Below are 16,183 nucleotides of genomic sequence, written 5' to 3' on the forward strand. Positions count from 1 at the left end.
TGGTGATGTGCATCTCTGTAATGAGGAGGGTGTTGACTAATAACATCAACACCCTATATAAGGTGTGCTTAATTATTAGGCAACTTCCTTTCCTTTGGCAAAATGGGTCAGAAGAGAGATTTGACGGGCTCTGAAAAGTCCAAAATTGTGAGATGTCTTGCAGAGGGATGCAGCAGTCTTGAAATTTCCAAATTTTTGAAGCGTGATCACAGAACAATCAAGCGTTTCATGGCAAATAGCCAACAGGGTCGCAAGAAGCGTGTTGGCCAAAAAAGGTGCAAAATAACTGCCCGTGAATTGAGGAAAATCAAGCATGAAGCTGCCAAGATGCCATTCGCCACCAGTTTTGCATATTTCAGAGCTGCAACGTTACTGGAGTATCAAAAAGCACAAGGTGTGCGATACTCAGGGACATGGCCAAGGTAAGGAAGGCTGAAAAACGACCACCTTTGAACAAGAAACATAAGATAAAATGTCAAGAATGGGCCAAGAAATATGTTAAGACTGATTTTTCAAAGCTTTTATGGACTGATGAAATGAGAGTGACTCTTGATGGGCCAGATGGATGGGCCAGAGGCTGGATCAGTAAAGGGCAGAGAGCTCCACTATGACTCAGACGCCAGCAAGGTGGAGGTGGGGTACTGGTATGGGCTGGTATCATCAAAGATGAACTTGTGGGACCTTTTTGGGTTGAGGATGGAGTGAAGCTCAACTCCCAGACCTACTGCCAGTTTCTGGAAGACAACTTCTTCAAGCAGTGGTACAGGAAGAAGTCAGTATCGTTCAAGAAAAACATAATTTTCATGCAGGACAATGCTCCATCACATGCATCCAACTACTCCACCGCGTGGCTGGCCAGTAAAGGTCTAAAAGAAGAAAAAACAATGACATGGCCCCCTTGTTCATCTGATCTGAACCCATAGAGAACCTGTGGTCCATCATAAAATGTGAGATCTACAGGGAGGGAAAACAGTACACCTCTCGGAACAGTGTCTGGGAGGCTGTGGTGACTGCTGCACCCAATGTTGATCGAAAACAGATCAAGCAACTGACAGAATCTATGGATGGAAGGCTGTTGAGTGTCATCATAAAGAAAGGTGGCTATATTCATCACTAAGTTTTTTGTATTTTGTTTTTGCATGTCAGATATGTTTATTTCTAAATTTTGTGCACGGATATTGGTTTACCTGGTGAAAATAAACAAGTGAGATGGGATTATATTTGGTTTTTATTAAGTTGCCTAATAATTCTGCACAGTAATAGTTACCTACACAAACAGATATCCTCCTAAGATAGCCAAATCGAAAAAAAAACACTCCAACTTCCAAAAATATTAAGCTTGGATATCTATGAGTCTTTTGGGTTGATTGAGAACATAGTTGTTGATCAATAATAAAAATAATCCTCTAAAATACAACTCGCCTAATAATTCTGCACACAGTGTATATGGGGCCCAGTCTGCATGGGGCATTATATGGGGATAATACAGTATGGAGCATTATATGGGGCCCATACAGCATGGAGCATTATATGGGGCCCATACAGCATGGAGCATTATATGGGGCCCATACAGCATGGAGCATTATATGGGGGCCAGTATTCTGTATGGACCATTTTATTTGGGGGCCATTATTCTGTGTGGAACATTATTCTGTGTGGAACATTATATGAGGCCCATTATTCTGTATAGAGGACTATGTGGTGCTCATAATACTGTATGGAGGGCTATACTGTCCGGTCTGCACTGGGCGCTGTGAGGATTCGCCGGTTTCTAAGCTATTGTAGAATTTACAATAGATTTCGCTCATGTAATGTAGTAAGTGAAATCTTTGGCCTTGTACTATATATATATATATATTTCTCTGCGGTATCTGTGCATCATGAATCACGGTATGTGTTAAAGGGGCTCACTGACTCTTTTGCCCAGGGCCCACGAAAACCTGGAGCCGACCCTGATTAACACCCAGTGTCCTCCTATGGATGGAGCAGTTAAGCTGCAGCACTTGTTTACTCAAACAAAAATGAAAAAACACGCTCAGCATAAGTCACACTCTGAAGCCCAATCATGAGGTCCTGTGCAGCCATGACATGCGACAAACTGGAGTCAAATCATGAGATGTAGCCCAGACATGAGGCCTAAGTTTAACCTAGAGGTCTGAGGCCTAGCTGCGATCTGAAATCAAACCGCAGAATATGGGGCTCTAGGCCCAGCTTCGGCATAAGGCATGAGGCTAGCATCAACCCAGAGGCCTAGCCCTTCCAAACTACATTACACCGTGCACTTACCTGTGCTAGCACAACACCTGTTACAGGAACAGGGCGAGCTGGTAATGCAGAGAGCCCACTATGGAGGAAAGCGGCGTTACAACAGGAATGCTGGATTACTTCAGATAAAGCAAAGGCTGGCCGTTGGCAGGGGGAAGGGGAGGCAGAGACTCCCCCGATACCCCTGAGCCCGCACTGGTACTGAGAGATTGCTGAGGGACCTCTATTTAGAGAGAGGTCGGCCACGGACCGCTTGACAGGGGGAAGGGAAGGCCGAGACCCCCTGATCCCCCTTAGTCCATATAACCAAGCTCCACAGGATATCTTCACTCTAGAAGTAACCTCTCATGTGACTATCCCCTGTAGGGACAGGAAAAACACTGGAGGGTCCTTTTAACCTCTCTGTGAGCCTGTCCCGCTATAGGTCAAGGAAGGACTACCTCCGCTGGTGCTGTCCAGAGGGACGTATTGTAAAACTAGTATAAAGACTTTGTGCTTAACTCATGTTTTTGAACACATTGCTATTATTTTGAACACTACTGTACGTGTCAAAACAAAAGTGACGGCATCCTTAATAAAACCTCAAACTGAAACACCCAACAAATGAATTCTTGAAATATAAATATTTTTATCCAATAGTGCAAAAATCCACAGGAGAAACTCCAAAATGCTGAGACACTGCAGTGATGGGAGCTAGCTATGGCCGCTGCTGTTATAGGCAGATGGGGGCTATATTACAAATAGTTTACCCTACCATAAATAGAGCTGAGCCCGCTCCATACATACGGACCTGAAGTAGGATGCATTACTGGCACTATCGAATAGTCGTGCCCCACATGCTAAAAAAACAATAAAAACTTTACAAGGGATCCGAACAAGGACAACATTTGCAAGGAGTCTGCATGCTCTCCCCGGGTTTGTGTGGGTTTCCTCCGGGGTCTCCAAAGACATACTGATAGGGAATGTAGATTGTGAACCCCAATGGGGACAGCAATGATAATATCTGTAAAGCACAGTGGAATTAATGGCGCTATACAAGTGAGTAAAATAAATAAAATAAGGGATGCCTTTACTTTTCTTACAGTCATACAGTGGCCAAGTACCTCTAAAAATGGATTAAAAAAATATTAATGATAATAATAATATGCTTCCACCACATGATCAATTCTAACCACACTGTTAATATTTTTTATGGGTTTATATTGATACATTATGGACCAGGCAGATGTACGGCAGCGTTGCACAACTCAGAGGTCTGTGTGCACAAGTCCGGATTGTATTGCAGAGGTTATTCTGTGTTCTCCCAACATCCAGACGGACTATTCTATTATTTTTGTACCACCGCGGCTCTCTGCCTGTCATACATGCGACACTCGCAGTCATCATACTACGCAGCACAGAGTATTTTAACTTTGCGAGTTAGAGACTTGGGAACAGTAAGAAACACTGAAATACACCAGCGGTTTACAGAAGCATTTTTAATTGAACGATGACATAAAAATTCACGGGAAATATTCTTAAGTCCAAAATGATGACTCTAATTTACAAAATACAGTACAAAAAACAAAACAAAAGGAAAAATAAAAAAATTCTTTACAAGTCATCCTCGAGCTCACGTCTGCTTCATTGGAGCAGGGATATTGGCAGAGGCTTGCTCCAGGAATGCCAGAGGCCCTTGTGGCATCTCACTTGGCTTCTTAGGAGGACCATTAATCTCTTCTAGGACTTGCTGCCAGCTCCGTAACTTAGCCAGGTGCTTCTGAATGAGCGCTTCCTTCCTCTGCAGCTCGCTCCTCAGTTCTGTCACATCCTATCAAGAGCAAATGTAGAAAAAAAGAGGCAATTTATATTGTAGCAAGGTTTTGATGGTGGCTAAGAAGCAAACAATGCTCCCTGGTAAGAGGAGGTTTGCTTCATCTCTACTATGGGTATATTAGAAGGGGTATCTAGGATCTGAAAAACATGGCGGCTTTCTTCTAGAAACCGTGTCATTCCTGTCAGCCAGCTATGTCTGGTATTACAGCTCAGCTTCATGGGAATTAATGGTGCGGAGCTGTAAAACCACAGACAAGTGGACAGCCGTTTCTAGAATCAAGCAGCCATGTTATTCTAATCCTCCTGGAGGACATGTCCATGAATTGCAGATTTGCATTAGATTTTTCTGTATCTTATCTGTAGCAAAACTTGTATGTAACACGAGCAGTTTTGCTGGGAATTTGCAGATTTCGGCGTTGCACAAGGTGAAATCCGCGATTAATTCCACAAAGCGAATTGACAGTGCAGATTTGTAAATCTACTAAGCATGTCAATGTCTGCACAAAAATGTTCAGCAACATATAAATGAGATTTATCATCTGAATCACTTAGCTGGTACTGCATTACCTTCTGGATTTCCAAATGCAAATCCACACTGAACATCAGCCTCAAATATGTAACATGTGGACATACTGCTTAGGTTGTGGTTGGTAGAGAGCCTTCACTAAAAATGCCCAAAATAAAATATAACTCTGTTTACATCTTTAACAGTCCCCGATCAGTCTTACAATGGATACTATTGCCACCTACAGAACCACGTTGACTTACAATAAGGTCTGTTGGTAACACTCAAGGTAAACGGCTATACTGGAGGGGGCCGCACATAACTTCTAATGCGTTATGCCTACAAGTGGCCCAGCTCCTTTATTGCAGCCTTGTACATACAAGTGTGGGGGTGAATGGTGCTGCAGCTTTGGCCCTTTCATAGCGCTAATCATTGCGGGCCCTAAGGACAGGCCATGAACGTTTAAAGGGAGTCTGTCAGAACTGAATGAGTTTTCTAATCAAGCCCAGGCACTCGGTGCACCCTTGGTGGGGCCAAACAGTTCTTTGCAGCTTTTCACCTGTTTATTTCACTTCTATCTCCGCATCGTCTATTTTGATTGACAGCTCTGGCTTTATAGTCAGAAAATGGGTGCTGACAGAGGGAAAACAAGTAAGTGGGTAGATGCACTCAACTGTTTGGCCACGCCAAGGGTGCACCAAGCGTCTGCTCTTGGTTGGATCAGTCTTCAGTGCTGACAGCATCTCTGTAAAACATGCCACACACATTAGATGGCTGGTGGCCAAATGATGATGCAGCTGGCAGACATCCCAGCCGTCTCTCCCATACACAGGGGCGCGCAATCTGTGCTCTCTATGAAAAGAGCTCTTGCCTGACATGTCTGGTAGCAGATCATCTGGGGGACACCATACGATCGGCAGTTCAAGATCAGACATGCCATTACATTATCTCCCCCCAACAAATTGTCAGGGGAATTGCATACACAGATAGTCGGACAAACCTGGAGAGATCGGTGGGCTCAGCTGACATTATTCAAATGTGTATGGGGGTTTAAGTTCTGCAGACCTCTTTGAGATAAGCCAGTTTGCTATGGAGACATCCTACTTGGTACATCTTTAGGAGTAGAGATGAGATGATATGGTCCTCACAGTGGGCTATTTACCTCCTTAATAACCTGCTCCGGCTTCTGGACAGACAGCTGTAACCTCTTCTGTAGGAAGAAACATTCTGTTTGTCTGGCCACATCCAGGAACTTCTGAATACACTGTTCAACACCTGAGGAGGAGAGAAGACAAGGAACGACTTAATGCTGCTACCACATATGGACCCGTGGGCTGGGGCCGGAGACAGGCGCCCACACACACGGCACGGACCCGTGGGCTGGGGCCGGAGACAGGCGCGCACACACGGCACGGACCCGTGGGCTGGGGCCGGAGACAGGCGCCCACACACACGGCACGGACCCGTGGGCTGGGGCCAGAGACAGGCGCCCACACACACGGCACGGACCCGTGGGCTGGGGCCAGAGACAGGCGCCCACACACACGGCACGGACCCGTGGGCTGGGGCCGGAGACAGGCGCCCACACACACGGCACGGACTCGTGGGCTGGGGCCGGAGACAGGCGCCCACACACACGGCACGGACCCGTGGGCTGGGGCCGGAGACAGGCGCCCACACACACGGCACGGACCCGTGGGCTGGGGCCGGAGACAGGCGCCCACACACACGGCACGGACCAGTGGGCTGGGGCCGGAGACAGGCGCCCACACACACGGCACGGACCCGTGGGCTGGGGCCGGAGACAGGCGCCCACACACACGGCACGGACCCGTGGGCTGGGGCCGGAGACAGGCGCCCACACACACGGCACGGACCCGTGGGCTGGGGCCGGAGACAGGCGCCCACACACGGCACGGACCCGTGGGCTGGGGCCGGAGACAGGCGCCCACACACGGCACGGACCCGTGGGCTGGGGCCGGAGACAGGCGCGCACACACGGCACGGACCCGTGGGCCGGATACAGACACACACACACGGCACGGACCCGTGGGCCGGATACAGACACACACACGGCACGGACCCGTGGGCCGGATACAGACACACACACGGCACGGACCCGTGGGCCGGATACAGACACACACACGGCACGGACCCGTGGGCCGGATACAGACACACACACGGCACGGACCCGTGGGCCGGATACAGACACACACACGGCACGGACCCGTGGGCCGGATACAGACACACACACGGCACGGACCCGTGGGCCGGATACAGACACACACACGGCACGGACCCGAGGGCCGGATACAGACACACACACGGCACGGACCCGTGGGCCGGATACAGACACACACACGGCACGGACCCGTGGGCCGGATACAGACACACACACGGCACGGACCCGTGGGCCGGATACAGACACACACACGGCACGGACCCGTGGGCCGGATACAGACACACACGGCACGGACCCGTGGGCTGGATACAGACATTTGCAGTAAGGCTCTTTCAAAACATTTCCACGGAGCACAGGCTGCTATGTCTCTGTGCCCATTGGAATTGACGGACACTTTCAGAAAAAAAGTATAAATTGAGTTCACATGATTTTATGGCCCCGTTGGTGATTTAACTAAATTGTATCTCAAAGGAAGTCACATTTCCACACTCCAGGTGTTTATCCCCACTTGTATTGTGTCCTGTACCCTGAACAATCCCCCAACCTTTGAGTGCAGGACGTCACACATCATATGAGTCTTATTTCCACTGATACCGCCATCTCCCCTTTCCTCCATGTCTCTGAAAGAATTGTGTTTCTCATGCTGGGCAGCAGACTGTACAGTGTCAGTACCGGTGCTGCGTTATGTGAGTAATTACAGCACTACCTTATAATTCTAAAAAATGCCTGTGCTATGGGAGATGAATCCTGGGACCTGTAGTTTTTTTTTTTTTTTACATACGTAATTAAGCCAACAGGAGCCAAAGCAGCATCAAAAAAGGTGATGAGAAATAACGACCACTGAGTCATGGGGCAACTTGGGATACTTTTAATAAAAGTAAAACCCCTTCAAACGACAGACACACATCTTCTCGGTATATGTTACCTGTGCGGATCTCCTCCTGGTCTGTGCCGTTCACATAGTCCTGGCTCACGAGAGAAGCAAAGCAAGCCTGTAAATACAGAGGAAAACCATTTATATCTACAGTGGATTATACCATTTCCGAGGCGGCCATATTGCAGCGTTGCCCCGACTAGACGCTCCTCTGCTGATGTGAGGGACTGCCGCCATCTCCGCCATGAAGCTGCGGAAAACCACGAAACAAACAGCGGGCAGGAACACGGCTGCTGTGCAAGGTCCCAGGAGAGGACATGTCTGATCTCCATGCACGGAGGGCCGTCAGTGAAGGACTGGGGTCATAAACCCCTAAAGTAGAAACACCATAGTAAAGGATTCTCTGTATACCTCAGGGGGCACAAATCTAACACTGTGCAGGTGCGCTGCGTACCGGAAACACTAACAATTTATTATGTATTTCAGTGACCTCCAGCTGTTACGAAACTACAACTCCCAGCAGCTCTAACGCACATGCTGAGAGCTGTCATTACCTAACAGGTTGGACACCATAGATGTAGATTGGCTGCCATCACACACCAGCCACAAAGTAGGTGGAAAACTGCAGCAGCCCCCAGCCTCCGCAGCAGACCCCAGCCTCCGCAGCAGACCCCAGCCTCCGCAGCAGCCATCAGCGTTAGCGATCAGTCGGACATCTAATGTGTGTGGCGGCTTTAGGAGTCCTGACTTCTGAAAGTATTTGTCTGTTGCTTTCCCATCCAGTGGGCTGTCGGCACATGCAGGATTTGGAGACTGCACGTGTCGAAGTTGACCCCTGCGGAGACGCTCAGGCCGCGGCAGAAGGGGCCGTTTTTGGGTTATTTGAACCCAAGACCCCACCACTGCAAAGCAACAGTATTAACCACTGAGCCACCATGCTGTCCAGAATAAAAAGGTCTAAGGGGTAATATTTCTCCTTGTGGAGAGTGACATGCTGGGGTAAGGAGACTTATAGGCCTTGCAATGCTCCTCAGGGAAACTAAACATGCAAATTGCCTCTTCAGAAAAGACTATGACAAGAACTCTAGCGCCAGCTATTAGAAGTAGCAATCCTACCAGTCACTATCAACTTTTAAAGAGTCTTGCCATATGATTTAGGAGAAAAGCCAAATCAGAATCTCACTTTGCAGACACATGTTTTGGGGTATAGCCCCCTTATCATTGCAAAGCATGAGATCTGATTTGGCAAAGTGAGCGGCCTCACTGGGGTCTGCAAATTGAGATTTTGTACAACTTGTCACAGTACATTAGGATACAGTGATGCCCCTGCATTATGCTGCCATGTAGCAGCGACATGACCGATCTTTGACTGTGCGACTTGTGTGATGGCCAATGTCTCTGTGTAGCCGCCCCAGCATTACCCTAACTGAAATCACTGGAAACCATTCAGAAACATTCACACAATACTTTTTTGAGGGGAACGAGTCTGACAAACATCTTTAAAAATTCTCCATTTAGGGGTAATATCTGTACTCAATGGAGACAGACTTTCCCATCAGACGGGAGATGGCAGTTGGTGTCGATAAGATTTAATGTAGATGGGAGGGGAGGAGCTCTGCCTTTAGCTCCACTTCATCTCCTCCTTTCTACATAGAATCTTATAAGCACCAAGTGCCATCTCCTATCTCAGCGATGGGAAAGTCTGTCTTCAGGAAAACAGACATTACACCTAAATTGAGAATTTTTAAAGTGATCAGTCCAGGAGGAGAAAGAAGCAGATTTTTCTGATAAGATATATTACAAAGTGTCTAATCTTCATTTGTACTATTCATGTATGAAATATAAATTAAAATAACAGTTATCCTTTAAAAAAAAAAACACCTCATCATATTAACAGCACAGCGGACTTCCAATAGAAATGAATAGGAAGTTTTACAAGTGGATTTTGGAGCAGATCCAGTCCAAACAACAGCCCTCAAAAAACTCAATGTGAACATAGACTTAGAAAAGAGGGAATGGTGGTTATCGTGGCAAACACAGCACAGGTTACTTTCTGGCAGTGATCCCGGTGTTACCTGACATGGCGGCCTGAGGACCCCCCCCTACCATCTAACATTCTGGGCAGGTAATAAACCGGAGAAGCCAAAACAGAACTCAGCGGGATCTGTCACTACCGAGGACTGGGCTCAATATAAACCCGCACCTCCACCTCCCCCCCAAATATAAACCCGCGCCGCCACCCTCCCCCCAAATATAAACTCGCACCTCCACCTCCCCCCTCAAATATAAACCCGCGCCGCCACCCTCCCCCCAAATGTAAACCCGCGCCGCCACCCTCCCCCCAAATATAAACCCGCGCCTCCACCTCCCCCCCAAATATAAACCCGCGCCGCCACCTCCCCCCAAATATAAACCCGCGCCGCCACCCTCCCCCCAAATGTAAACCCGCGCCGCCACCCTCCCCCCAAGTGTAAACCCGCGCCGCCACCCTCCCCCAAATGTAAACCTTCCTCCCCCAAATGTAAACCCGCGCCGCCACCCTCCCCCCAAATGTAAACCCACGCCGCCACCCTCCCCCCAAATGTAAACCTTCCTCCCCCAAATATAAACCCGCACCTCCTACCTCCCCCCAAATATAAACTCGCTCCTCCACCCTCCCCCCAAATATAAGCCCGCACCTCCACCCCCCCCAAATGTAAACTTGCGCCTCCACCCCCCAAATATAAACCTTTCTCCCCCAAATCTCTGTTGACTGTATTTGTAAGTGAACGGATAATCCAGAAGCTGATAGGCAGCAGGCCATGTGCAGAGCTGGGGCGGCAGTGCTCCATGTGTATAATGCAGGGGGATAAGCACCAGTGTACTGTGCATGCTGGGAGTTGTAGTGTGAGGCTGCAGACCACTGATATATATTTCCTCCTGCCCCTTCCTTTATCATCTGCAGGCTGCGGCTCTCCAGCGGCTGTGGAACTATAACTTCCAGCATGTTGACGTCATCAGGGAATGCTGGGAGTTGTGGTCGGACAGCCCCAGTTTGCAGACTGTACGTTCCTACCTCGAACGAGGACTCCAGCTCGTCCACCAGGGTGCTGTTCGGGTTCTTCGGCCCAGGAGGAGTAGACATGAGCCCAGGCCCTGCTCCAGGCTGCATGGGCGGAGGAGGCCCGGGAGGCTGCCCGGAGAACATCCCGCTGAGAGAAGACGCCATGAGACAGTGCAAAACAGGGCTAATGACGTCACCGGAAGTGTGCCTTCATAATAACTACGGGCATACGGCCGACGCCGCCATCTTTGATTTGGTAATGGGGATTTTTTTGTTTTAAACTATTCTAAATGGCGCCGCTTTGTTTTTGGAACTGAATGTAATTCCCAACACCAAAGTGTGTTATATGTCAGGAGCTGGGAATCACGACACAGTGGTAAAGCGTGGAAAACCAGCTACAGTCGTGTTCTCTTTTTTAGCCACCAGATGGCGCCATAATACAGGGTTGTGTATGGGAAAGTTAGAAATGGACAGAGCGTCTCATCTTTCTGGTGGAAAATGGTTTATCATAAATGGAACAGCCATAACCTTTTTTTTTTGCTTTTCATGTAAGTTTAACTATACAAGCTCTTGTTTGATTTTTTTTTTTTGAGTCATTTTACTAAATGTCTATAAGCGTTACATATATTACTTTTGTTACGAGTTTAACCCCTTCACGACCAGGCAATTTACTGTTTTCATTTCCCCGCCCACCCTTTCTTCCAAGAGCCAAAACTTTTTTCATTTTTCCATCCCCCATAGCTGTATGAAGGCTTCCTTTCTGCAGGACGAGTTGTACCTTTGAGTAACACCATTCATTTTACCATATAGTGCACTGGGAAAAAATTCTAAGTACAGCGAAATAGCAAAAAAGTGCAATTCACCTATTGTTTGTAGTTTTTTCTTTTCACTTACCATGTTCACTATACGGTAAAACTGATCCAGAAATATGATTCCCCAGGTCAGGACGAGTATGCAGATACCAAACATGTATAGTTTATTTGTTATCCCCTTTACCACCTGCGGGTTTTTCCGTTTGTTTTTTTTCCTCCCCTTCTTCCCAGAGTCATAACTTTTTAATTTTTCCGTCAATCTGGCCGTGTGAGGGCTTATTTTTTTTTTTGCGGGAAAAGTTGTACTTTTGAACAACATCATTGGTTTTACCATATCATGTACTGGTAAATGGGAACAAAAATTTCAAGCGCAGTGAAATTGCAAAAAAAAAAAGTGCAATTCCACAATAGGTTCTTTTTTTACTATGTTCACTAAATGCTAAAACTGACCCGCCATTATGATTCTCCCGGTCAGTACGAGTTCAGATACCAGACAATCCAGAAGTTTGTCAAAAAAAATGTAATTCTGGAGTTTTTATTTTTTTCTCATTATGCCGTTTACGGATCGGATTCATTCTTTTCATATGTTGATAGATCGGGCGATTCTGAACGAGGCGATACCAATTAAAAATCAATCAAAAATACACTTAATTGTTTAATTTTGAATGGGGCAAAAGGGGGGTGATTTAAACTTTGTTTTAAAAACGTTTTTTTTTCTCCCCTTTAACTTTATACTTGCCTCAATAGTTTCCATGGGAGATTAGAAGCTGCGATCATCAGATCGCCTGTTACTGCTATATGTAACAAAAGTGCTCATCTGCTATGAACGCCGACCACTGTGTGGCGCTCATAGCAGATCGCCTATGACAACCACAGGGGTCTCCATCAGACCTCGGGTTGTCATCCCAACCCATCAGCAACCCGCGATGATGTGATGGGCAGAGTTTGTGACGCGCTTCTGGAGCGGGCTTGTTAAATGCCACTGTCAGAGATTGACAGCAGCATTTAACATGTTAACAGTCGCGGGTGGATCGCGATTCATCCCGCGGCTGTTAGGGGCACATAACAGCTGATCAGATCAGTTGTCATGTGCCGGGAAAGATGCGGGCTCATCGCTGAAGCCTGCACCAAAGAGGGTGAGGCGACCTTGGAGGTATCTCTACAGCCAAGGTCAGAACAGTGTTCAAGTTGTGAAAAAAGTCCTCCCCTCCCCCCAGCACCCGTAATGTTCTCATTTTTCGGGATCTGGGACCGGATGATGGCTTATTTTTTTGCATCCTGAGCTGATGTTTACATTGATACCATTTTGGGGTAGAGAATATTTTGATCTCTTGTAATCGGAATGTTGCAGCAGCAGCAAAAAAAAAAAAATAATAATAATAAATTCTGGCGTTTTGATTTCTTTTCTCATTACACAGTTTACAGATTGGATTCATTTATTTTATATTGTGATAGATTGGATTTTTACAAACGCAGCCATCCCAAATATGTATTTTTTGTTTTATTTTTGATGGGGCAAATAGGGGGCTGATTTGAACTAGTGTTCTTTTTATTTATTTTTGTATTTTAAAACCTTTTTTCCCCCCTTCACTTTGTACTTTATTTAAGAGACCCCCTTAGAAGACTTGAAGCTGCGATCGTCTGATCGCCCCTACTATACGTAGCTGTAGTCCAGCTAGTTACATAGTTTCATATAGTTACATAGTTTATAAGGCCGAAAAAAGACAAGCGTCCATCCAGTTCAGCCTATTTCTTGTGCACTGCAGCTATTCCGCAGCGTTGATCCAGGGGAAGGCAAAAAAAAAAAAAAACATGCAGTATAGGCCAATTTACATCATTGAGGAAAAAATTCACTTCCCGACACCAATCTGGATTAATTAACTATCACTAAGCATAAGATGTAATTTTATTGTTCTCAAGAAAGGCGTCCAGGTCTCTCTTGAACTCATTAAGTGAGTTGGACATCACCACTTCCTCTCCCAGAGAGTTCCAGAGTCTCACGGCTCTGACCGTAAAGAATCCCCTTCTATGCTGGTGCAGGAACCTCCTTTCCTCCAGACACATAGTGTGCCCCCTCGTCTTTGTCACCATCCTTGGTATAAACAGGTCATGGGAGAGATCTCTGTACTGCGCCCTGATGTATTTATACATGTTTATGAGGTCTCCCCTAAGCCTTCTCTTTTCCAACGTAAATAGGCCTAATTTTGACAACCTCTCTGGGTATTCTAGTCCCTCCATTCCCTTTATTACCTTAGTCGCCCTCCTTTGTACCCTCTCTAGCTCCAATGTCTTTCCTGAGCACCGGAGCCCAGAACTGTGCACAATATTCTAAGTGCGGCCTTACCAGCGCTTTATACAGAGGAAGAACAATGTTCTCATCATATGCCCCTATTCCTCTTCTGATGCATGCCATGACTCTATTTGCCTTCGCAGCTGCTGCCTGACACTGGGCACTCCAATTTAATTTGCTATTAACCAAGACGCCCAGGTCCTTCTCCATGTCAGATTTCTCCAACGGTTTCCCATTTAATATGTATGGGTGACTGCTGTTTTTCTTTCCCATGTGCATGAACTTACATTTATCGGCATTGAACCCCATTTGCCATTTTTTGGCCCAACTCCCCAATTTATCTAAATCCTCCTGTAGCTGTGCCCTATCCTCATCTGTATTAACTACTTTACAAAGTTTAGTATCATCTGCAAATATTGCTATTTTACTATGCAACCCTTCCACTAGATCATTAATAAATATATTAAATAATATAGGGCCCAAGACAGACCCTTGAGGCACCCCGCTAGTAACCCTGACACACCCTGAGCTTACTCCATTGATAACCACCCTCTGCTTTCTATCACTCAGCCAGCTATTTACCCACTTGCACACATTATCCCCCAGACCAAGCATTCTCATTTTATATACCAACCTTTTGTGTGGCACGGTATCAAACGCTTTGGAGAAGTCAAGGTCTACAACATCCACTGACTCTCCCCGGTCCAGCTGTGAGCTCACCTCCTCGTAGAAGGCCATCAGGTTTGTTTGGCAGGAGCGATCCCTCATGAATCCATGTTGATATGGAGTTAGACAGTTATTATCATGAAGATATTCTACAATAGGATCTCTAAGAAATCCTTCAAACAATTTACCCACAACAGACGTTAAGCTGACTGGTCTATAGTTCCCAGGGTCACTTTTAGACCCCTTTTTGAATATTGGTACCACATTTGCTTGGCGCCAGTCTAGTGGGACAGTCCCTGTCCATAAAGAGTGCTTGAATATAACATACAGCGGTCTGTCTATCACATTACTTAATTCTTTTAGTACCCGGGGGTGTATGTCATCTGGGCCTGGTGACTTGTCTATTTTGATATTATTTAGGCGTTTCTGAACTTCCTCCTGGGTTAGGTGGGTGATATTTAGCGGAGGATTTACTTTATCACTTTGCATTTCCTCCGATAAATTGTTTTCTTTTGTGAAAACAGTGGAGAAGAAGCTATTGAGTAGGTTTGCTTTACCCTCATCGCCCTCTATGATTTTACCCAGGTTATTTTTCAATGGGCCAACTCCATCAGTTTTAATCCTTTTACTGTTTATATAGTTAAAGAACAGTTTGGGATTCGTTTTACTTTCCTTGGCAATTAGTCTCTCTGTCTCCTCTTTTGCTATTCTTATTTGTTTCTTACAGATTTTGTTTTTTTCCCTATAAGATATTAGCGCTTCCTCACTGCCTTCTTGTTTAAGTTTACCGAAAGCCCTTTTTTTGTTTTTCATTGCCCTCTTGACTTCCTTATTTAGCCACATTGGCTTCCTCCTATTCCTAGCCCTTTTATTCCCATAAGGTATGTACCTTCTACAGTGACTATGTAGGACTGTTTTGAAAATTTCCCATTTTCTATCCGTGCTCCTATTACTAAAGATACTATCCCAGTCTATAAGGTGAAGGGCATCTCTTAGCTGATCAAACTTTGCCCTCCTGAAGTTCAGTGTTTTTGTGACTCCCTTGCTGGGCACCCTACTGAAGCACATGTGGAATTGTATAATGTTGTGGTCACTATTTCCCAGGTGCCCCCCGACCTTCACCTCAGTTATTCTGTCTGGCCTGTTAGTTAATATTAAGTCTAAAAGGGCCGTCCCTCTAGTTGGTTCCTGCACAAGTTGTGACAAATAATTGTCTTTGATAATTGACAGAAACCTGTTTCCTTTCTGAGATCTACAGCTTTCGGTTTCCCAGTCTATATCGGGGTAGTTGAAGTCCCCCATAATAATCACCTCGTTATTTTTTGCTACTTCGTCTATTTGTCTCATTAATAGACTTTCCGTGGCTTCTGCTATATTTGGTGGTTTATAACAGACTCCTATGATAATTTTATTATTGTTTTTTGCCCCATGTATCTCCACCCATAAGGACTCGACCTCCTCATTTCCCTCCCATACATCCTCCCGTATTGTAGGCTTTAGACACGTCTTTACATATAGACAGACTCCACCCCCTTTCCGATTTCTTCGATCCCTTCTAAACAGACTGTAACCCTGTAAGTTAACTGCCCAGTCATAGCTTTCATCCAACCATGTCTCGGTTATTCCCACTATGTCATAGTTACCTGTAGATATTTCTGCTTCCAGTTCTTCCATCTTGTTTGTCAGGCTCCTGGCATTTGCTAGCACGCAGTTTACACAATTTTGTTTTGT

General features: G+C 46.2%; 1 protein-coding gene across 1 annotated transcript; it reads right to left on the reverse strand.

Annotated features, from left to right (window-relative positions):
• Positions 1-3,728: 3,728 nt before the first annotated feature.
• Positions 3,729-10,905, reverse strand: MED28 (mediator complex subunit 28). The gene is made up of 4 exons (XM_073657143.1): positions 10,697-10,905; positions 7,693-7,759; positions 5,748-5,860; positions 3,729-4,075 (listed from the first exon to the last, which is right to left on the reverse strand). Exons 1-4 carry the CDS (start codon positions 10,847-10,849, stop codon positions 3,878-3,880), a joined length of 531 nt encoding a protein of 176 aa, XP_073513244.1. The 5' UTR covers positions 10,850-10,905; the 3' UTR covers positions 3,729-3,877.
• Positions 10,906-16,183: the final 5,278 nt, after the last annotated feature.

This window comes from Phyllobates terribilis, unplaced genomic scaffold, assembly GCF_046119375.1.
Source record: "Phyllobates terribilis strain yellow unplaced genomic scaffold, ASM4611937v1 Scaffold_1__5_contigs__length_1240528914, whole genome shotgun sequence".
In the NCBI taxonomy this organism is placed as follows: Eukaryota; Metazoa; Chordata; class Amphibia; order Anura; family Dendrobatidae; genus Phyllobates; species Phyllobates terribilis.

Bases quoted from the DNA above. Each gene is read 5' to 3' on its own strand.
- MED28 (XM_073657143.1), bottom strand. From the start codon at position 10,849: ATGGCGTCTTCTCTCAGCGGGATGTTCTCCGGGCAGCCTCCCGGGCCT. The intron at 7,760-10,696 runs GTAGGAACGTAC...CTGTATTTACAG, and splicing joins AGCTGGAGTCCTCGTTCGAG to GCTTGCTTTGCTTCTCTCGT. The intron at 5,861-7,692 runs GTAACATATACC...TCTCCTCCTCAG, and splicing joins CCAGGAGGAGATCCGCACAG to GTGTTGAACAGTGTATTCAG.